Here is a 23947-nt window from a genome sequence, read left to right on the forward strand (position 1 = left end):
TTACAAAGACCCAACAATTCCAGTAATTCCCCCAAGAGCAAGCATTTAGTGCAACAGTGGCGAGGAAAAACTCCCTCTAGGAAGATACCTCGGTGGTGAGGCTCAAAGGCTTAAAAGTGCCTGACTACATTATTGAAAGATGAAGAAGTTGCCGTTCTCTTGCAGTGCTTTGTGTGTAACTTACTGATGCTAGGTCAACAGTAACTTTAACTAATAGCATTAATTGATCTATGCTCTGTCTGCAGCTCTCCACTCTTTAAACAGCATTTTCCTTTAGGAAATTATTATTATTATTATTATTATTATTATTATTATTAGGGAGAAACCTCAGACAGACCCAGGCTCTTGGTGGGCAGTGTCTGACGGTGCCGGTTGGGGGTGTGATGAACAGTGGCAATAATAGTAACAATAAAGATAATGGAACAATGACCAGAAATAGTAGTTGTAGTAGTTCATGGCATAGCAGGGCATTACAGGGCGTAGCAGGGCACTGCAGAGCATAGCAGGACATATCAGGGCATACCAGTGTGTGGAGCAGGACCACTGGGACAGCTGCAACCATGATTTAGGTGCCACCCTAATCCCTTTGTCCTTGTACAGTTCAACAAGTATACATTATCTTAACAATATCCACTTTTATATAGTGTTAAACATTTGTTTATTTCACAGGGCAGTGGGGGTACCTCAGACTTAAACGGTTGGGAACTACTGGTTTAAAGTTTGTAATTTGTGGTAGATTTGTAAATTATGCAAAACATTGATATATTTCCGCAAACAACAATTCTGCCAAATGTTCCAAAGCCCGCTGTGCTATATTCAATTCCAACTGTTGGTGTATTCCTCGACAGGAGACTCGCAGAAAGATGAACTGGGGCTTTTTGGAGAACGTCCTCAGCGGTGTGAACAAGTACTCTACAGTGATCGGGCGCATCTGGCTTTCCGTGGTCTTTCTCTTCAGGATCTTGGTGTACGTGGCAGCGGCCGAGCAGGTGTGGAAGGACGAGCAGAAGGATTTTGTGTGCAACACCCAGCAGCCTGGCTGTGAAAATGCTTGTTTCGACCACTTCTTCCCCATCTCGCAGGTGCGCCTCTGGGCTCTGCAGCTCATCATGGTATCCACCCCGTCACTGCTGGTGGCCCTGCACGTGGCCTACAGGGAGCACCGGGAGGCCAAACACAAGCGGAAACTGTACAAGGACAAAGGGAGCATTGATGGAGGTCTGTTCTGCACCTACATAATCAGCCTGGTCTTCAAGATAAGCTTTGAGGTAGGCTCCCTGCTTGCTTTCTACTTCCTGTACAACGGCTTTGAGGTGCCCATGCTGCTCCGCTGTAGCCAGAGTCCCTGTCCCAACACGGAGGACTGTTACATTGCAAGAGCCACGGAGAAGAAGATCTTCCTCTACATCATGGCCTGCACATCCATACTGTGCATCACTCTGAATTTTGTAGAGCTCATGTACATTGTATGGAAGCACTTGTGGAAATGTTTCACCAGGCGGTACGTCCCTATAGGGGAGAAGGCTGTCAGCCACCGCCAGTCACATGTTTCCATCGTCAGTAAGCGTGTCTCCGTTGAGCCCACAGTAAACACAGAGGACAGCACCACACAGCCTGCATCCACAGCTGAAAACCAGCCGGTCTAGTCTGTGAGGGCTGGGACCGAGCTCATATTGCCACCTCAAAGTGAAACCACAGTGAAACCCTTGTTTGCCTGACAAACAAACATGGACTCTGCTCACAAGTCAGCAAAATAGCTAAAAGATATGAATAAACAGCATAAACACTAATGAAAGCTATATCATTACACTTGGTCTAAGTCCAGACTGGATGAAATCTCCAGGAAAGATTCAGTTTTACTTGGAGACATGAATTCCACATAGCTGCCTTTAAACTATACCTGCAACTGTAATCCATTGTGAGAGTACTATGTTGCCTGTGTATTCTCTGGCTCTGGAGGAGCTTTGCCAAGTGTGAGATAATAATAATCTCCGGTTGGGAGCGTCTAATCAAAGTTGCATTATGGGAAATGTAGGATACACCTGTGCTTTCCTGCTATGACAAGCTTAAAAAGCATGCTGTGAAAAAGGTCTATTGAACATTTCTAAATGATCTTTTTGGTATCTATAAATACTAATTACTAGTCATAATGCAGCTGCAGAACTGATAAGTTAATATAAGTCAAGATATCTTGACAAAAGTCTTTGTGAGCAACAAAAGTAGTTTTGGATATCTTGAGAGTACAAATAAAATACATCACACCAATTATCTTCCGACTAGTATGGAGGCCCAAAATGTCCAACGTAAAACAAATAAAAAAGGACATTATGAAAAATCCTCTTGCTATTGTTTTTGGCTGAGAGTTCTCTTTTACTCTCCATCCAGCAGAATATCTTCGTCTGTCAACCAAGACAAACAGGGTGGATATGATTGGCTGGTGCTTTGGCATAAATGACTGGAGAGCCAATCAAATAACTAAATCTGTGCCGTTTTTCTTGATGACAAAGACAAAAGGACATTTTGAAATAAATTTGGAAGTTGGAAGTTCCAGACAGGTTTTTCCAAAATTTGGTAACATTGATTGGTTTCCTTGAGCGGATGAAGTGACTTCAACTTATTTTGTATAAAGCAATATCTAGCAATGATCTGTATGTGTGTGTGTGTGACCCATGTGAAAGAATTTAATCCAAATAATAAATAAAAATTAAGATTAGTTAGCCTTTGGGGCGCTAGGTTAGCTCACGAGGTTGAGCGGGCACCCCATGCACAGATGCGCAGTCCTTGTCCTATAAACAAATGCAATAAAAGCCACAAAAAAATATTTAAGATTAGTTAGCCTTTTAGTTAATCCATCTTTGTATAGGTGTAGTTTCTGTTTAGAACTGTGACTGTTACATTTTATATCACACTATTCAAATGCTACAATTGTATTGCTTGTAAACATATTAAAGAATCATTTTTGGTATATTTCAACTTGGACTCTATTTTCCTATGCATTTGTCCAAGTTACTAACGTGAACAAAAGTCTTTGGGAATCCAGAGATTTTTGGTCCAGTATTGAGAGAGAATGCTGTACCCATCAGCCGCAAACCGGGCTGCAATGTAATCCTATAGGGCAAATGCACAACCAGTAAGAGTGCTTGTTTTTGCCACCGACAGACTCCGATTGTTATAAGTGTCGGACAACATTATGAGGAAGATGGCAAAGTCCGATTCTGAAATCTTGCGTGGTGACTTTCCAGAAGACAGCAGTGTGGAACCATGGATGTGGAACACGAGTAAGGAGTTTCGAAATGTTTGTTGTTTTAGAGTGCAGAAAAGCATAGCTTTGGGTTATCTTAAAGATTTTCAACTGCGCATTTCCAAAAAGCGGCCAACGAAATGTTAAGCTACACACGAGTGCCAGTGTGAAGCTGGCGTAATACTCCATAAACTACGCCTTGCAGACCATCGGGTCGCAGGTGACCATTTTGACCAGAGGAAGGAAGGAAGGAAGGAAGGAAGGTAGATAGACAGATATCTCTCTCAAAGCACAATTTCCTAAAGGAAAATGCTGTTTAAAAAGAGATAGCTGCAGACAGACCATAGATAAACCTATTAAAGTTACTGTTGGCCTAGCATCAGTAAGTTACACACAAAGCACTGCAAGAGAATGGCAACTACATCTTTCAATAATGTAGTCAGACACTTAACAATCTGAGCCCGTCAGTGGCAAAAACAGCACTTTTAACAGATGTACATTGACGATACGCATTTGCCCTATAGGCGCTGCAATCCTGGGTTAGGGTGTATATGAGGACGCGACCAGCTTTTTACCCTGCAAGCTACCTAGTACAAAAAAAAACGTGTAATCCAAGATTGAGCCAAAATTGTTTAAAATTCACAGCACGCAAGTTGACATATGCTGCTCACGCAAAACCGGAAGAAAACAAACATCAGGGGGAAAAGGAGGAGGGCAATTTACATGAAGATGGCACTGAAAATGTCTAACTGGAGAGAGGTCTATATTGTCAGACAAATTCAACAACGGCAAGTGACTATTGTTTATGACCAAATTATGAACGGCTCTGTGACACAGTCCTGTGTGCTGCATGTCCTACCCAGCGCCACCCCTCGTCCAAACCAAAGTATTTCCAGTAAGTGAGAGCGCATCTGACACCGACCATCCCCTATTGTGCGCAAATAGTTTCATATGTGAAAAACAGCTTGATAGCAACGAAAAATTTGCATTTACCATTCAAAATTAATTTCAAAATACTGGTTTTGTATTTAATACAAAGAAACCTTTTTTCAGAAATCATTTAACTTCAGCACAGAGCCCATTTGTTTTTAATAATTCAAGAATTTTCACAAAAAAAATCATTTTCCATTCAGTGTGCATGCAGCAGCTCCAAAGTAAATAAAATGGCAAGTGATTTTAAAAAAAAAACAAGTTAAACTGGAACTCTTTTTAAAAAAAACAGCTCATTTAATAGTAAGACTGCTGGTGGCAGTGGGTCATTTCAGACTATATAATCAATGCACAATAATCAACATCTCCGAATCACAAACTACACACAATACACACAATCCTTCTCAAAGTCTATTTGTCTGCAAGTCCCACAGGGATAATTAAGACACCAAAACAATGTCATATTTGAATGTTCAGGTACATTTGACTTATAAGTCTATACATACAAACATGCTATATACTTTTCCATAAAAAAGACAAATTGTACAGATATTACAGTATGAATCAAAACAACCTTGTTTTAATACCTGGAGGTGTAAAAAATATTCATACGTAGGGCACCAGTCTGCAGCAGATTTTACTCATTCTAGTCCTGAGATTCTGCTTTACAAAAAAAAAAGTTTTGTGTTACAATACTACTGTGGGCCGCATGTCCTGCAGCTGTTTTAACATATGGTCAGTGACACTTGAAAAGGCCCGGTCTATAATTAATTTGACTTTACCAAGTGATTTCAAATTCTGAGGGTTGTTGAATCTGACATAAGTGTCCTTTGTGTTCAGACTGGATGGTTTTCTCCACGTCTCTGGTACATCAACCTTCCTCATCAAGGGATGTTCACATTTATTTGACTGTTCCAGGAATTTTATGAACGACATTTCAAAGCCCATTGGTTTAAAAGAGGCCAGTGGAGCATTTTGCTCAGTCATCTCCTGGATTATTGCAGGGCAAGAGGAGTCCGATTCATCGTCCCGGCTGTAAACTACGTCAGTCTTGGTCGTACGTGGAATTTTCTTGCGTTTCACTACTTTTCCAATCAGTTTTCGCGGACGTCCTCGTTTGCGTTTGAGTACCACAGAGCCGTCGGAACTTTCATCGTTTGATAGTTTGCTGTCGAACAAGGTGGCAGGAGACCCTGCGGCGGTTCTTTTGCGTAGGACCGGCTTTGAATATCCATATTCCTCTCCTTCCAGGCCAGCGTCTGCTGTCAACTCGTTGTCCGACAGGTCAGAGGTGTTGTCCGATTTGGAATCGTCACTCCTGATGGAGCGGCACTTCTGCCTGGGGAACTTTTTACAGAATATGAAGTGACTCCTTTGCTGTTCCAGGTACTTTTCTGACAGTCCGTGTCCCACGTAATGTTTTAATATGCTCCGTTCAGACTTCATGACCGACTCACAACCTTTAATCATACAGGGGTATTGCAGAGGGAATTTCTTAGTGCACATTGAAGAGGCCTCCACTTTAGATTTCAAGGAGGGTTTGCCGTATTTAGTCCAGTGATGTTTTTTTGCCTTGCTAACTCTTTTTGCCTCACTTCGTCTCTGTAAGATCTTTTTATTGCTCTCAATGTTTTCCTTCCCATTACTTGTCTTGGTAATTTGGTAATGCAAAGTCTTTGAGGCCTGTTTGATCCGATCTTTTATTTGTTGATTCTTTAGTTTAGGCTGGTACAGGTCCTGATGCTTTTTCATGACATGTCTGAGCAGGTTTGACTTTGTGGCATACGAACGGTCACAGCCTTCAATTTCACACTTGAAGGAGCCAATTAATTGTTCAGGTTTGGCCAACTTAATATCTTTATGCTGTTCTTTGACGTGCGCTATATACTTCCAGAAAGCAGTGAAGGATGCTGTGCATCCCTGGTGGCTACAAGCAAACTTGCCGAGCTTGATGCTCATCAAGAGATTGCCAACCCTATCAAGACTGAATTCATGCAGCTGAAGATAATGCTGCAAAAGGTTGGGGACTTCTTGGAAAACTCGGGAGCAGTCTTTGACTTGGCATCGGAATTCAGAAATTTGGGGGATCTCTGCCGCTGGCTCCTCCTCATCGTGGTCCATGATTTCATCCAGTCCCTCACTCTGGTCCTGCTCTTTGTTTACTTCCAATGCTGACAAAGCAGACTGATGAACAGCCCTGTAGTGGAGGATAAGATTGTGCTGGATGGTGAAGGCTGCCACACAGCCTTGATGAACGCAGCGATATGGTCTGTACGGACTCTTGACATTACCAGAGTTGGGCTTCTTCTCCTTTGTCTTCTTGGTTATGTCAAGACTTGGCTTGTTGATAGATGGTTTGTGTCTGTCAAGAGATGGAGGCCCATTAGCTTGAGGTGTGGCAGACAGAGCCTGGGTGAGAAGAGCTGACACCTGAGGGAAATGGGCTTCAACTTGTTGACCACCTTTGTGTTGAGTTGGCACCTTGGGCAAGTTTCTTTGCAGTCCATGTGACCACTGTTGTGCTGCCATCCCCGCTTGTACTGACTGAAAGGTTGATGTGGAGGTATGGGCCTGTACTGGTGGAGTCATTGCTTGGTTGTGTGTGGAAGCTAAATGCAAGGGGTGAATAACTGTGGAGCGAGTGTCAACTTGAATTTTCTGATTGGTTACATCCATGTTAGTAAGTGATACAAATGCCTGGGATTGGCGATTATGTTTTACTGCATCTTTGAGTGAACACCGAGGGGTTTCATTCTCCATTGATGAATGAGTAGCCATTGTGGTTTGAGCTGCTGGAGAAAGACCACTTCTAATAGCAGCAGATGCAGCGGCATTGGCCTCTCTGCGCTTCGTATCTAGCTCTGTGATTTCTTCAGCTGATAATTTGTGAACTGACTGGTAGTGAGCGCGAAGGTTTGAGTTACGAGTGAATCTTTTACTACACTTTTGACACTTGAAAGGAGCGTATTGGCCATACCTTTTTTTTACCACATTCACCATCTCAATTGTGTAGCTGTGAGTTTTGGAGAGGTGTTTCCAAAGCGCTTCACCCGACATGGAACTAAATGCGCAGTTCTTATCCTCACAAGCAAACGGCTTGACAAAGTCCTTTGTAGATTTTTTCTGGCTGTTCGTACCATTGCTTTTTTGTTCCATGGTATTGCTTTTTTGTTCCACGATATTGCTCTTTTGTTGCATGAAAGCTGACGTTTCATCACATATTTCTCTGACCAAGTCCAGCCGCTCAAATGCACTTTGAATTTCTGTCATCCACAGTTGCTGGCAGGCAGATAACTGAGTGGGCTCCAAATCAGCATCACTGCCCAGGACGCCAGTGGGGCTCCGTCCCTCTTTCTGCAAGGTGGAGGACTCTCTGAAACAAGTAAAGCTCCGTTTGTTCAGTAGTTGTTCCATTTCGCCAGAGGTTTCTGGGATGATTGTCGAGTTTTCTTCTTCTTCTGCTAGAATGACTTGACTAGTAGAGTCGCTCTTTGCGTCACAAGACATTTGATGAAGTCTATAATTATCGGAAGGACTGCACATTGGGCCAAAAGACATGGGACTTCTTGAATTAGCATTAGAATCAGTGTTGCTTAAATGGTATAAGCTGTTTTTACGTTGAAAGTCACCAGCCAAAATCTGCTCCCGCAGTCTCTTTTTAATTTCTTGCTCAGTTGTCTTTCTTTGCGTCTCAGCCTGATTGCCACTTGTTGCTGGACTTAGCTGACTATCAGGTAACCGTGTTTGAGTCACGGGATTTGAATCTGGTGTCTGAATGGTTGTTTCAGAGGGATACCCTTCACTGTGGTCTGTGGGAAAACTTCCAGGAACACAAGAGGAGGGAGTTTCTTTGAGAATTTGAGAAAGAAGTGGATCAGGGCACTCACTTCTAGCAAATGTTTCAAGGCTAGGCTGAGGATAATGGGCTGTATTATACGAGTTGTCCTCTCGCTTTAGCTGGACATTTTCTGTATGCTGTATGACAGAGTTCCCCGGCAAGCGTTCACCAGCTAAATAGGGAACACAGCGGTTTCGTAACAATTGCTGGGTAGCAGTTGTGTTCACAAAAAGATCAGACAAGTTGGATTCGGTCATGATTTGTTTAAGAATGTCATCATTTGACTCACCATTCCCATATACGGCCATATCTTGTGAATAATTAGGGGTTGGGTATTCTTTTGTGGCTGTTGACCCATTTGTTACTGATTGATGAGGCTTCTCCTGATAAACAGCTGAAACATTTGTTATTGACTGATGAGGCTTCTCCTGATAAACAGCTGAAACATTTGTTATTGACTGATGAGGCTTCTCCTGATAAACTGATAAACATTTGTTATTGACTGATGAGGCATTCCTGATAAACAGCTGAAACATTTGTTATTGGCTGATGAGGCTTCTCCTGATAAACCAACATTATGTTTGCGGTGCCAACTGTTTGCTCGGAATTGAGAAGGTCAAGAAATGATGTTGGCAGGTCTGTGTTCAGTTCCGACTCTTCATATGGTTTGCAGTTTATACGCTTGGACAAATGGCCTCCGAGGGACTTGGGACTACCAAATTCTCTAAAACACCTGCAACAAACAAATTTGCCATCCCTATGAATAGCTGGCCATTTGGTCCTTTTGTTTCTTGGGGCTCGCTTTTGATTTTCAGGGCTGTTTTCAGAGATGATGGGGCCATTTTGAGGTTGGTTATTACTGTGTTTTTGGCTAGCACTGTCTGATAAGGAAAAATTAGACTGCATATGCTTTTGCATCGATTTAATTTTTTTTGGTGCCCTGGAAGCGGAAACTAAACTGCTGTGCATCGGTGATGTGTATGGCGGAATAAGGGCTTTTGCTTGATGAGACACTTTCTTAGCACCATCCACGTACAAGGGCAGAACTGGCCGAGATCCACTTTCCTTAAGTGGTGGCTGCAGGCACTCTGCTGATCTGTTCATTGTTGAGCCAATCATAGAGCAAGATGGGACACTAAGTGGCAGAGCAGCACTAGTAGAATCAACTTCTGGCATCACTTGCATGGTAGATGGAATGACTTGGGAAGAACCACAGTTTTGAATTTGTTCACTTCCAGGGGCTAAGTGCCAATTTTGACTACCTGAAACTTGGGACTGCAAAGCTATTGGATTTGTTTCACTTCCTAGCTGAGAGAGAACAATGGGATTTAAAACACTTTCCATCAGAAGTGAAGCATTCTGGTTGGGGCCAGATGAGGAATGGGAATGTAGAATAGTACAGTTTGAGCTTGTACCCATATTACTATAAGGAGGTGATTGAATAATGTTCTGCCTCTGAACGCTACAAACTGGTACTCCGTTGCCCTGCTGGTTCTGAACTGAGGCGACTGAACTAAGATGTCCAACAGATGACGTGCTGGGTGCTGGAGCGTAGGTTATCTTGATTTTAGTTCTAACAACCTTCCATTGCTCATAAAAATCTGGATGAACCGTTTTCATGTGCTTGGTAACACTTCGGTAGGAGCAGTAGTGCCTTGTGCAGGTTTCAAATGCACAGTGAAATCGCTCTCTCTGTCCCGGAGGGGGACCTGTGCTAGTTGAGGATGTCACAAAGTTCTCTGATCTGTTCCCAGTAAGTGGCAGAGGTGTTACTGTTGGAGGAAGTGGTTGTGACATTGCTGGCTCTATGGAGTTCTGGGGCGGTGTTAATGTTAACAGTTTGCTACTACACGGCCCTTGCCGCCCTAACAACGGTAAGTTGCAGTCAGAGTTATAACTCTTTGATCCTGTATTGACATTACTGGGGAACATTTGTGGCTGGCCTTGCAAGACATCTGTATTGCAGCTATGTGACACGTTACCCAAATTAGGTTCAAATGGAGGTACTGGTTGATTCTGTTGTGGTGGTCTCATGTTATCAAAAGAATGACCACCTACACCATGTCTGTGTCTATTAGGATCAGACAAGTGAGAATTCACAGGCGGAATCGCAGAATTAATCAAATTCTGTGTCTGACTGGTGGATGAGAAAGGGGAATTTTGTGGTTCATGTTTGACTCCGTATTGTCCTTCCACAGGTGAAGATTTCAGCAAACTCTCAATGGACACTGGCGGCCTTTCATTTTTTAAATTATCAGCACTCTCATTGCTCCAGTTTTTTTGGGAATCCTCTTTTTTAATTGGAGTGTGATTGGAAAGCATTTGTTCAATGAGTGAAGGGCCTGGCTGCATATTTTGTGAGATCTCTTCAGAAGTTGAGATTTCCTCTTCCTGAGTGGCATGCCCTCCATGGTGCAAATCCAGCTGGTGTTGTGAATGGAATACCTTTCCACAGTCCACAACTTTACAAGTGAAAGTTTTATAATGATGTGCCTCATGGTCATAGAGTTTGAAGGCCTCACTGAAAATCTTTCCACAATTTGGAAACATGCATCTAGCCTTAAAAAGAGAATGAGTTTTCCTGTGTAAAAGGAGTTCGGTGTTGGAGAGAAAACTTGCCTTGCAGTTCAACTGTATACAGATGTAAGGCTTCACACCACAGTGGACCTGTAGATGATCATTAAGATGGGTGACATTAACAAAGTGGCGGCGGCAGTACTGGCAAACAACCTTTTTGCTCTGCATTTCAAGGAAAGTCTTAGCTTCCTCATTGTCCCCATGAGCTTTAACATGTGCAATGAGATTTTTGAAAAATTTGAAGCTTCTTCTGCATTTTCCAACAGGGCATACATTGTCCTCACTACTCTCTGTGTTACACCTAGTTACTTTGGCCTGAACATTCTGACTCACTGCCCCATTTTGCCCTAAGGAATCACCATTTTCATGAAGTTTGTTTTCTGTCTTAGCCTTTAATGCTGCAATAACAGGGGCAGCCGTTTTAGGATTAGTCAATTTCTTGTTGGTTTTCATGGCAGTAAGCCTTTCCTTGCACGACTGTTTAACATGTGATGTTACATGGGGAATCAATGTGTCTTTCGAGGTAAAGGTTTGAGCACATATTGGGCAGCTATAAACTCCACCGCTCAGATGAGTGTGTGCATGGCGGACAATCCTGTGGCCGAGAAACTCTTTGTCACACAGCACACAGTACTGCATGTATGCCTGCCAGTTTCTGAACCTGGCAGATATAAAACCTTTTTCTCTCAGTTTTTTCATCTCTCTGTTTTTCTGTTTCCTGTCTGTAACATTGTTCAGTTCATAGGTGCCGCTAACTATGTGCTCTGGGATATTCATAAACCCCTCCTGACTGAGGAAGTCTTCCTCTTCTTCGGGGTCCTCATTATCATTCAGCAAGTCAATGGATGACACTATTGATGCTTCCTCACCCATTAGTGCTAGACAATGACGCTTAAGTGTTTTCCAGTCCCAGAACTCTGGGTCAAAAGGCCACTGTGTTTTAAAAACCAGCAGGAGCTCACAGCGTAGAGAGTTAGGAACAGGCATATTCTCCTCCTCTACTTTTTGATCTGGTTCATTGTAAAGAGTCTCCACAGCATAGTATGAATCTACTGTGGGCTCCAGGAGGAACTCTGTCAGCTGACAGGCTCGCTTGACTTCTAGGTCAGTTGGAAGCAGGCAGGAAATAGTTTTACACACAGTGGCCTTTGTGTTTCCATCGTTTGATTCCATTTGCAGAGCCCTTATGCACATTTCGATGCACATCGGAAGTCCAACGCTGTCAATCTATGAAAAAGAGGAAGCCAAGCAATTTAAAGCTGACACGGATCACCCGGTTCCTCCACAATTAATAAAGCAAAAGATTATTTTTATTTAAATAGAGTCAAACTATTTAGCAAAGCTACCAGCAACAACACATAATTACCGACACATAGCTACTGGTAGATGATAATTTCTAACATCAACAAAATTAATCATTGTATCAAAAATCAGAACATTTTGCACTGTACACATCTACTTTTGAGTAGCTTGTTGGTATTTTAATAAATGTTTAATATTAGGCCAAAGTTCAATAGTGTAAAGAAATAATTTGCTTTGGTCACAAATATTTGAAATTTGTGAGAGAATTGTGATCTCAACTTACAAAAAATGTTTTTTAAGAATTGTGTCTTATTATCTATACATGCAGAACCACCTTTCAAGCTTACATGCATTGAGCATTTGATACTAAAAACACAGGGTAAAATAAATGTATTGAAATCTATGTGGAGTGTAATAATATGAAAATGGTAGTTTAGAGTCAAAGGGTGATGATAACCTTTTTTCCCCAATGGGCCAACACTTTGATAATACCACAAGAGCTGACTGTTTGCTGACCTCTGATTGGATGACCTTGATGAGGAAAAGGACGTGGTACACAGTTTTGGACAGTAAGGACATCTGGCGACATCTGTCGAGGAAGGCCTGCTCTGATGGCTCCAATCGCTTCAACAGCTTGCTCCAAAAAAGAGTGAGCTCCCTGGTTTAAAGAAAAGAATTCATTGCCCATGTATCGTCATAATATCCAGTGATGTTGATAGGTTTTCAGTGTAGCGAGTCCCCGGGACCCACAGGTGGTCATTTGAGTGGGTGCCAGGGAAATTGAGAAGGGTCCCCAATAAAATTTGTGTTTCGACAAATTGTCGCGTTTGATGTTATATGGTTATAGTTATATTCCAGCAGTGGCCATGTTAGTTAATTTACCTTAACCACGGTTTTTCTCTATCAATACCTTTTACCAGTTCTTTTCATTAATAAAGTTAATTTTACTTACTTTACTAACTTATCATTTAAAAAGAACAATCAGAACATTATCTCTCTATCCATCCACAAATCCATCCATCCATCCACTGAATTTGACAAAAAGTGTTTTGGATTAACATCACTTACTATACCTTTAAATAAACTGCAGTAAATACAGTATTTCTCTATTATATACTGTATATCACCTCATGTCCTCCCTCTGCTGCTCTGGTGATTGCCTGCCGTGTGTGTGTGTGTGTGTGTGTGTGTGTGTGTGTGTGTGTGTGTGTGTGTGTGTGTGTGTGTGTGTGTGTGTGTGTGTGTGTGTGTGTGTGTGTGTGTGTGTGTGTGAGAGAGAGAGAGAGAGAAAGAGCTGAGCCCCGCCCTTGGCTCAAACACGCCGAGAAGTTAGTGCGACTATAAATGACAGCAAAACGTGGTAGAGAACTCCCTACCATTGATTATTTTTGGGCATTTAAACCTTAACTAGACAGGACAACCGAAGACAGGAAAGGGGGCGAGAGACGGGGAACGGCATGCATCAAAGGGCCGCAGGTTGGAACTGACCCTGCGGCCGCTGCAGCAAGAACCGAGCCTCTGCACACGGGGCGCACACTGAACCAGGTGAGCTACCCAGGCGCCCCATCCCTACCACGGGTATGTCCTCTGGACAAGTCTGAGTTTAAAGCTTTGTTTCAAATTGTAATGGGTCAGACGCAGGACACATACTTAGCAACATCACTGAATATCTCTTGATTCATCTATTTACGCTCATACGGACCATCGGCGTCTAAATACTACCCCATTTATGAATAAAACCCAATGACAAACACATAATAGAAGAGCAGCAATTGACACCGAGTGTGGGTCAAGAACACTACATACTGATGATGTGCAAGTGATTCAAATGGGGTGGGCTTGTGTTTTCTTACCAAGCACAGTATGTATCTCCTTGGATAAGCTGTCGGGTCAGAAAGGCCGAGCATAAGCTGAAAGCTGCCCTCTCGTCTCCGTCTGACTCTAGGTTGCAGATCATCTCTAATGCATCGCGGCAATCCTCCTTTGAAAGCTGTACAGATAGATGCCATGTATACAGTCAGTAGGTTTCAATGGAAAACAATATATTCACCGGCCACTTTATTAAGTACACCTGTTCAACTGCTCGTTAATGTAAATATCTAATAAGCCAATCACATGGCAGCAACTCACTACATTTAGGCATGTAGACTTTGTCAATGGGGTCAACGATTCAGATTAGTGGTGGTGCTGTAACGGTGTGGGGATTATTTTCTTGGTACACTTGGGGGCACCTTAGTACCAATTGAGCATTGTTTAATCCACAGCCTACATGAGTATTGTTGCTGACCATGTCCATCCCTTTATGATCACAGTGAACCCATCTTCTGATAGCTACTTAAAGCAGAATAACGCACCGTGTTGCAAAGCTCACATAATTTCAAACTGGTTTCTAGAACATGACAATAGCCGCAGGAAATCTCCCAAGAGACTAGGAACCTTTTGAGGAACTCATTGTCCAACGGCAGGGACCAGGATCTAAATTAAGTTCTGGGGACCTTTTCAGGGCCTTTTTACCCCCCAAAAAGCCCCTGATCGGAGGGTAGTACTTCCTAGAAGTACTAAGCTTTGGGGTGGGGGTTGCAAGGATTACTGTGCACACACAGCATGGCTGTTTCACATTATGTACACATAAGCATGTGAAGTATAAGGTGGGACTTATTAGCAGCATCACTATCTTTAAAAAAGGTGTAGTAAGCGATGCTGTGCAATGATTTTTTTTGTACTTAACTGACAAAGCAATACAACACTCCTTTCAGAAGCTCCGCCCCCCAGATTAACAGACAGATAACTACTGGCCAGCTGGCACATTCAAATGCTGCCTCCCCACCTATCATCAACTGACGCCGCATGATGCCGATTGGCTGAAATAGTGTTTTGTGGCTCGTGCACTGCTTTCTGTTTGTTTTCCATTTATACAGCCAGGGCTGTGTATTAACACTGGATTTTTTTTTAGCGCACACAGACAATAGAGAGCTAGGTGACTGTGAGGAGATATTCACTGAATATGACCAAGTGTATTTGATTAACATCATTTACTATACCATTAAATAGACTGCAGTAAATACAGTATTTATCTATTTTGTACTGTATATAGTATCTATTACACCTTGACCCAATGAATAGTCTTTCTCAGGGCCAATTGCTGGATCTGGTTAAAGTTTAATGCATATTTTCTTGTGGTATGTTTTCAATTGAAAGGGCTAAATCTCCCCTGTCTTCATGTGTAATATCCAAATGTAGAAAGGATACAACACAATCAAAAAGTTTTGATGCACAAGGAAACCATATGGTGAAGAACATACATGTAATGCAAATAACTGAAAATATGCAAAGTCTGGTACATTAATTAAATGTGCAAGAAGGACAAACAGAAAATCTTTAGAAAAGGTAATTATCTTGTAATTTGTATGTCCTCTTCGTCTCCAAAGCTCAACGCTGCTGTTGTCCTTTGTCAGCTGTGATGTAAAACGCATCACTAGAGCTTCTGCACGCGAAAGTCAATGGACTACACCATTTTGTAAACATAGCAATACTGAGAAATAGAGTTTTGTGGAGCTGATAGGCTTAATTAGCTTTGTATCAACTAATTTGGCAATGACTTGAATGTAACGTAGGTTCATCAATATCAAATAGTTGCGCACTATAGCTTTAAATAAAGTGTTAACCAGTGTTGTACTTAAGATTGGTCTTTGTCCTGAGAGAGGTGGCGAGACCACTTTCTGAAGGCCTCTGGCTCGTTTCGGGATCGACCGCATTTTTACTTGTCGCGGCTTCAGATAAGGAGGACTCTAGATTTTATTTCAAGACCGGTCAAGACCCCAACTGCGTTTTGATTATTTTATCAAGGCATTTCTCATGATACACTTATGGCAATAAAAGAGGTGACTGAAGTAATCTTAATGTGTTTTCTGTGGGTGTTTTTGATAGGATTGTGGAGCTTTCAGATCAATTTGAGGAGTGCCTATGCTTTTCCCACATTTTATCGTGGAAACTTTCTAGTTACGCAAACATTTTAATAGGAACCAAAACAGTAAATCAGCAGTTAAGTTTGGAGCACTAGTTTGGAAAACTATAACGAAGTAGTTTGATCTTATTTTAAAGTCAAAATTTTTTTTTTCTTTAACTTATTATTACAGTAACCTTTCATTTACAAAGGTATAAAGTACATTGGTGTTACACCTTATGATTTCTTATGAAAAGTGTCAAAGTATAATCATTTGTAGTGACAAAGTAAATTCCATCAACCCGTGTTGACTGGCTTGGTTTGAACTGTCAAAAGGAGGGTTGAAGACAGGTTACATAACCCTTGTCCAATCCCGGTCATTGGTGTGAAAGAAGTATAATACAATGGCCGGTGAGTGTATATTAATTTTTCAGGATAAATGCATCCTATGTGGATAGTCTCACAAATTGTTGTGTAGTCTGCCATCTTGTGGATGAGGAATTTATTACAAGCACAGTTCTGTATATATTTATACATTTGATAGGCGTGTAAATCTGTCCCTTGTAAGACGATCCATTGCGTATCTAGATACATGGGCTACGATACGGTTAAGGGACGATACATTTTGTTATGGATATTATACAGTGCGATTCGATGAGGTACGATTCAATACGATAGATACACTCAATATTTGTTTAATGTAAACCAATGAATTTCCTACTATAAATTAAAATAAGCAAATTCCATAAAAGAAGCATTGCCTACCTTCAAATAAATATATATTTTGGTAAAAGGGACCCGGGACTAGCAAAGCTAGGACATGTTAATAGTATAACGTCTCCATATTAAATTAAACAGCCTCCTTGCTGATGTAATCTTGGAGGCAGTAGCTCAAACATAGGTCTACGTTACACAGCCATTGTAAGCACTTCAAATAATCATATAGAGTATTACGTGAGGACACGTATGAGCACAATAATACTGTTGTGAGTGTTAGCATGCGGCTAGCAGACTTTTATGCTAATGTGACTGAAAATATTAATACATATAAATGTCAATATAAACTTAAAACACCCAAATACATACATACACCTACCTACCCATCCACAAATTTTTTTTTTATATAAATGCACACGTGGACGGATGAATCACAGACAGCAGCTAGTACAATTGACATGTATCCATGATGTATTCCTCTCACCGCTAATTCCAAAAATGAAACCTAGCAGTCGGCACGTTTTTTCTGCTTGATTCAACTAATAATGTGAAGCTCTAATACGTGTTATTACATCCTTAATACACTTTGCCAAGCTCTTTCATGTGAATTTTTTTTTTTTTTATCATATACAAATGCAAGTCTGTAAACTCAACTGTCCAGCTACACTTACCTCGTCCATCAGCTGATCCTGTTCTGAGGTAGCACAGAGGCAGACAAGGTACATCTGCTTGAAAAGTCCCTTCCCTTGGAAGGCAGGGCACTCAGAGCATGCCTTTGCCAGCAGTGCAGCCTTGCCCAGCTGAGTCTCCTTCATCAGCTGCTTCACTCTCATCTCCAACAGCACCAGCCCCTCCTGCACCAGGAACTCTTCAACTGAAAATCAGTGGGAATTATGTGAATTTTTTTTCAGATTTTATTAATGGTTCATTTACATGTGCAACAAGAGTACACCCATCCGTTTAAATAAATGCTGAAAATGCTTGGCACTGTCATATTTTCTTCTACACAACCACCCCAGGGAACCATCTGATCCTGCATGCTGGATGAAATGACATTTCACTTCAACAATCAGTGTTTCCCACACAGTAATAATGTGTGGCGGTGCACCACACAATCCACACCAGCCGCCACATATTGAGTTTCGTTATTATTATTTTTTCTCTCTTTTTTTTTTAAACACCATTTATAACACGCAGCGTATTCATTCAGCTGCATTTCCTTTCCCTGGCGAAATTCACAAGTTCATGAAAGGTTGGTATCTGGTGAACACCTTTACACAATCACACATTAAAAAGTTTAGGACAAGGACCAGCCTGAATTGGAGGTATCGGTTCACTAATTCAGTCCCTCCAGGATTTCGCGATCGCGCCAATTCAACCAATCACCGCGACTTTGGTGCGACTCGCAATTTTGACCAATCACCGCAACTTTTCTGCAACTTTGACCAATCATCGCGGTCTCCTGCAAAGCGTCGTCATGCGTCAGCAAACTCACTTCCTTGTTTTGTTCAGAAGATGCAGCAGCATGCGCAGCAGACGTGTGCTGCCAACGTCTCACATTTACCTACAAAAATAACAGCAAAGGACCGTGAAAAACAGTATCCAGATGTTCTTTACGAAAGCGGGAGTACTGTAACGGTTTTGCAAGACGTGCAACGATTTAGACTTTAACGATTTAAAAGTCGCTGAAGTTGCTGCCGTTTCAATCCTGGCTGTCGGCTCTCTGCAGCGGGTGGGGCTACTGCTCCGTCTCCGACTGACGCTTGCACACAACACTCACGGTGGATGCAGGAGAAAAAGGAGATGAGACGACACGATGACCTAAATTGAGGACAGCTACGCTCGTTATTGTAAGTGCAATGATAAGTCAAAGTCAGTACTTTATCAAACTGTATGAATGTGAGTCCCAGGCCAGATTAGGAAATTAACTAACAATGTAAAGATCCACAAGCCACTGAGATATTTTCAAATTTGATTCATTCAATAAATTATTATTTTGTCTTAAACGTACAATATGTAACTTTCTGCCGCTAGGGGTCTCTCAACCAAAACAATGGACGGTAAAACTGGACTTTTGATGACGTTGGGAAGTTGCGTAGAATTATGGGAGTTTTTAGTGTAAAGCACCTTTGTTGCCGGTTAGAATGCATCAGTTCACAGACGAGTTTACCCATTCAAGTTTATTCACATTACGTTTATTCATGTTATTGTAATACAATAGCTGCAGTTTCCCAAACATAATTACGTTTTTCTTGATTTTTATTTGTAGCTGACCATTTAGCTAGTGAGTCAGCAAGCTAACAGTAGCCAGCAGCTAAAACACAAAATATTTCACATATCAATGTCACCTTTTGGATGGTTTCAACACCGGGGCGGACGGGGTTTGTTGTAACGCTAGCTAGCTACTAAACAAGGCTGAGAGACGGGTGTGGGTGGGGATTCTCGGGGAAATCTCAGCGATAGCGAGCTAGGACGGTCGATGCCTGTTGTGCAGCAGCAGAACATCTCCCAGCTGCCCGGAATGATCTCCCTTTCACTTTTCAGTAACCTTAACTTTTCGTTTTGGTGCTTAACCCACCTTTTGTCGGGTTAATTTAGCTAACGGCGTAAAGACAGCTAAACGCGAAGGGGGGAGAAATTCGGCAGGGAGGAGATTTTCGGCACATACACCGGTAGCGCTACGGAGATATAGCTACCGCTATGGATGGCCGCTGTTGTGACAAGGTGCTGGGTCTGATATGGTCCGTTTCCCGACGTTTAATTAAACTGCCGTTAGCGTCGTAAGCACCAGGCACTGGAGATAAGTTCTGGCCGGTGGGGGTTGCTGTAATGAAAGTAGCTGGCTGATAGCTGACTGGGGGCTAACGGTAACTAGCTAGCTATATGTCCCGGGGCTGTTGTCAGCTGTCATCCCGACTGAGTCTCTCTGCGCCGGGGGAGTGAGGCAGACAGACCGGGGTGTGCTAGCTGGCTAAATTAGCATTAGATTAATCGTCTATCTATACAGCTAACATTAACGTTACTAGTGAAGTTATTCGTGGGTTAGCTCAGTCCTGTTAGCTGTGGTCGAAACAGTCATACTAAAAATAACTATTAGCATGTTGAACGATGTTGTAACCTTATAATGTTACCAAAGAATTTCTAATAGTTACACACAAAGCTTTAGCATCAACGTTAGCACGTAAGCTGGTATCGATATTGAACTTACAAAATAGATAAGGTCTCGGTTGTATTACTGTGATAAAAAGAGGGATGTAATTAATCACAAAATGATGCTGTATGGCAAAAAAAAGCAGTATTACGGTTACAAGTATTTTTTTTCTGTGACATTGTATGATTTACAATTACTCCTGAACGTATCATCTTGGTGCCAGTGTTCTGACGGAAGTTAGAGTAACTGGAGGGTGAAAGGTTATATGACGCCACTGACGGGCGACTAAAGGAAACGTGCCGTGTCTGAAAATAAAATAGATTTCTCTGGGTTTGACATTTGGTGGAAACATTTGGGATAGTGTAAGAACACAACTCATAAAAATATATAACATAGGAATGGTTGTTTTTAGACATTTTAAAGCAGAAATGTTACATATTGTACCTTTAAATCCACCAGCCATTTTCATATACCAACATTTGCAGCATCCTGAGCCTTTTTGGTAAGTTTACTAGGAAAACTCAGCCCAGGACAGTTTTATTCTCCCCAAAACATGTTTCCTTTTTATTTTTAAAGAACTATAAAAAAAATAAAATAAGAAAATCGCAATTTTTTACAAAAGCTCCTGCGAAATCAGGCATTTTGGACCGCAACAATCTCAAAAAAAAGGCCGCGAAATCCTGGAGGGACTGTTAATTTGTTTACAATATTTTCGGTCTTCAACCAGTTCTGCTCAAGCAGAAAGACAGGGTCACTGGGAGAGAAAGAGATAGATTAGTTAGGCATTGAAGAAAGAGTAGTAGATGAGGACAGCATCCAACAGCGTGTCCTCCTCAGTTTTCGATACTTGAGTGTTACGAAAATAAGTATGAGACGTTTTAAAGGACGTTTTTGATGACGCAAACAAATAGCAACCAGCGTAGAGTGGGAGGTACGCATGCTTTATAAATAAATGCAACATGTCAGCAGTGTGGAAGCCGTTAAAACTGTCAAACAAAAATGTAACGATTACAATCCTAGGTACTTCTCTGCTCCATGCACAAGCACCGACAACGAGAGACTGTTTAGCACTGCATCACATTGATGAGAAGAGTGCATCACTTTTCCAGTTTCAGGCTCCTAGACCAGGTTTGGGAAGCGGCAGAACTGACAACAGATAATGCCACCGTGTCTTAAGAAGCTTGTTGTTTTATTGTTCACCGTTTATTCACATTACATCGTCTTTCCCCGCTCCACAGACTCACGTTACTCAACGCACCTGACATTCTCGCTTTAACTAATGCTACTCTCGTAACAAGGAACCAACTTTCATGTGAGAAAGCAGAGAAGCTACTTTTATGAACCTCACCCTTTTCCTAAAGAAGTAGGCTAATGTCTAGGACTTTTATTTATTTGTTGTGGGACCATCCACACTTTTTTCAATGCACTTTTTGTTGTAGACATACAGAGTATGTTACATTCTTTCAGCAGTCGGTTATAGGCCTAATAAAGACTATTCAAGAAGGGGGAGGCTAAAATATGGCCAAATAAAAAAAAAATATTCTATCAATTCGTTTATTTTAAATGATATTGTGCTTTGTTGTCTGCGGGAATGTCCAATGTATAAAAATAAAATGTATGTGTTCTCTTGCTGAATATTTTTAAATTGTAGTTTTGTAGTCTTAAAAAGCATAGAACCCGGCTCAATGTAACGTGACACAGAGTTGAGTGTAGAAAAAAAAAAACGTTGAGCCCAAAGCGTTCAGAACAGTGACTTTTAGCACAAGTGGGTTTCACTGAAATATGGTTATTTGAAGCTTTGGCCACGTGTAACATAAAAATCCAATTTTGCAACATTATAGATATAACAGAATATACAGAAAAGCACCTTTAACAATATGACAGTTTATACTGCTATACCACTCCATTACTGAGATACTCACAAAAACACACATATGCCTAACTCCCTTATTTTAGTAATACTTTTAGAATCCAAAAAACTGTCGCACAAACCTGTGTGGGAACTCTAAACACCAGCGCAGAAGCTCACCTTGTTCAGTCTGTAGGTTTTCGTTGGATAGAAGGCCTTGAAGGACCCTGTTAGTCCAAACACCATCATAGTGGCCCAAAGCAGAGAGCGGAGACAGCTGAGTGATTCCACTCTCCTGCATCTTACTGTTAGAAAACTGTACACAACAGGAACAATTTATGACTTAAAAAGGAGAAAATGCAGAAGGTAAGTGACTAAAGTTTATGTCTATTTAGTCAAGGTTTTGGTAGGGTTTGAATGGTAAATGAAAAGCAAGTTTATTGAAACAATTAGTTTAACTAAAGGCCATGAACCCTGTATATGATGGGTAAATCTAGTTTGAAGTCCTGACATGATTCTGAAGACCTAGCAAACAGGTTGTGGATTCAAAAATATATCCGCATTTCTTTTTTTTTTTTTTTTTTTAAAGTTAGCTTTACCTGCACAGATGACTTGAATTCCCTCCATAAGCCATTTGGAACATCCGTTTTCAGTGAGAGCAAAAGCTCTACAAAACTCCTGCAAAACAAATAGGCAATCAGCAAAAACATGTTGATCTTTGTCTACACCTTAAACATGAGTGCTGAAACTTTGATAGAATTAATAAAGACAGCTATAATTTGACAGGGTTGCATTAGGTATAATGATGGTTGATTACGGGGGTTAACCTTATATCTTAAACACATCTTTAATAGTACTTACAGCGAGAGCCTCTCAACCACAATAGAAACATTTTCACACTGCATTGAGAGGTACGGAAAGGCCCGGGCGTAACTCAGCAGTGCAACAGTATACACCTCCACCAGCGCCAAAGGCTCTTCCTCCATCCTCCAACGGCCTGCATACTCCAGCAGTGTCTACAGAGAGGGAAACACAATCATTCACTTACTAAACAACAATTTACAGAGATCCTGTTTGCACAGACATCTCTTGCCAGCAGTTTGAAAATAAAAACAGAAGGTTAAGCACAAGCTATAATACCCATCGGGCTGAAAAGACAAAGAAATGAGTGCCATCTATTAGAGGATTTTGGATGGCGCGCAGAGCAGTTTTTTTTTATTGGAGCGTCGCCTTATCTTCTTCTCTATTGTGCAGAGACATGTTGGGCGGCAGGGGCTCAAGAAAAACAAAAATAAAAAAAAGGCCCAATAGTTAATAAATTATTTATTTGCAATTTAAACAAAACGTTAAACATAGTAACAACTCTGACTACCTTAACAGATTTTATTTCCCTTGCAAAATTGTTCAATAGCTTTAATAAATACTCAAAATAATCTGTTCACCCAGACAGGGGCGGATCTACAGGAGGGCAAGGGGGGGTGAGGAGACAAAGTTGCTCTAGGCTACGTACTCAATATAAATCACAGAAATGTGTGTGCAATGTGCTCTTCATTCATTTCTCTCCCAAATTGATGTATTTGTTTACAAACACAAGGCAGTTCACCACCAAAATCCTAACTTTGTTCTTTTTTTGTGGAGAAGGCAATTACATTTTTATTTATGTAAGGTCCCACATAGGCTTAGTTATTTTTGTCATTATTAATTTATCCACTAATTCATACTCAAAGTGTATTCATCTTCAACTCAAAGACATTCATGGGTAATAACTGTGAAACAGTTTGTGACACAATGCTATCCTTAACTTTCACCACCAGATGTTCTCCTAGAGTTCTGAAGCTTTGAGTACTGAACCTTTTTTCTCTCGATACAATTGGATTGAAAGCTTCACTGGTTCAGAAAGCTTCAGTTCGCCATCGCTAGCATTCGCACAGTCTGGCTCGCACACAGCGAGTCTGCTGCCCTGAGTGTGGTGGCCCTGCATCCAAGCAAAGACTGGAGTGACCGAGCTGCCCCTGAGCCTCTGAAGGTGAAGTCAGTTTCCCCAGGTGAAGTTTAAATACACGTTTAATTCAAAGTTAAATTTGTAATAAATGTAATGTATGCTAAAGGGGAGTCAGCATCAACATCAGCGCTTCTGTTACGTTAGTCAAAAGTAAAATCGCTCCCTCGTGATTTGTAAGAGCATTCTGCCCTTTGATTAGTTTGGATTTTAGTAAAGGCAAGAACAGCATAAAACTAAATATTACAAACTGGCATGTTTGAATGAAAAACTTTCTAGGGTAGGCGCTGGAAGGGACCTGTAAGGTTTAATTTTACTGCTCAAATGGGAAAGGTTCTCGTCAAATATTTATTGCGCTTAAAAACAATTGATAGGCAGGCTATATATAAATAATATCATG

The 23947-nt window shown here is 41.3% G+C and overlaps 2 protein-coding genes across 2 annotated transcripts in view; one reads left to right on the forward strand and one right to left on the reverse strand.

Annotated features, from left to right (window-relative positions):
• Nucleotides 1–828: 828 nt before the first annotated feature.
• Nucleotides 829–1646, forward strand: gjb7 (gap junction protein beta 7). The gene has a single exon (XM_028605907.1). The coding sequence runs from the start codon at nucleotides 864–866 to the stop codon at nucleotides 1644–1646; it is 783 nt and encodes a 260-aa protein (XP_028461708.1). The 5' UTR covers nucleotides 829–863.
• A 2654-nt stretch (nucleotides 1647–4300) lies between these two features.
• Nucleotides 4301–23947, reverse strand: part of znf292b (zinc finger protein 292b) — a 28300-nt gene continuing 8653 nt past the window's right edge. The window contains exons 2-9 of the mRNA XM_028605913.1: nucleotides 22410–22564; nucleotides 22148–22226; nucleotides 21729–21864; nucleotides 17220–17422; nucleotides 13742–13878; nucleotides 12405–12546; nucleotides 8584–11813; nucleotides 4301–8525 (exon numbers count right to left, since the gene is read on the reverse strand). Of these exons, the coding sequence (XP_028461714.1) occupies nucleotides 4859–8525; nucleotides 8584–11813; nucleotides 12405–12546; nucleotides 13742–13878; nucleotides 17220–17422; nucleotides 21729–21864; nucleotides 22148–22226; nucleotides 22410–22564 (7749 nt within the window). The 3' untranslated portion in view covers nucleotides 4301–4858. The remainder of the gene's footprint in view (nucleotides 8526–8583; nucleotides 11814–12404; nucleotides 12547–13741; nucleotides 13879–17219; nucleotides 17423–21728; nucleotides 21865–22147; nucleotides 22227–22409; nucleotides 22565–23947) is intronic.

Source organism: Perca flavescens, chromosome 18, assembly GCF_004354835.1.
Source record: "Perca flavescens isolate YP-PL-M2 chromosome 18, PFLA_1.0, whole genome shotgun sequence".
NCBI classification, from domain to species: Eukaryota; Metazoa; Chordata; class Actinopteri; order Perciformes; family Percidae; genus Perca; species Perca flavescens.

Coding starts and splice junctions, on each gene's coding strand:
- gjb7 (XM_028605907.1), top strand. CDS start 864: ATGAACTGGGGCTTTTTGGAGAACGTCCTCAGCGGTGTGAACAAGTAC.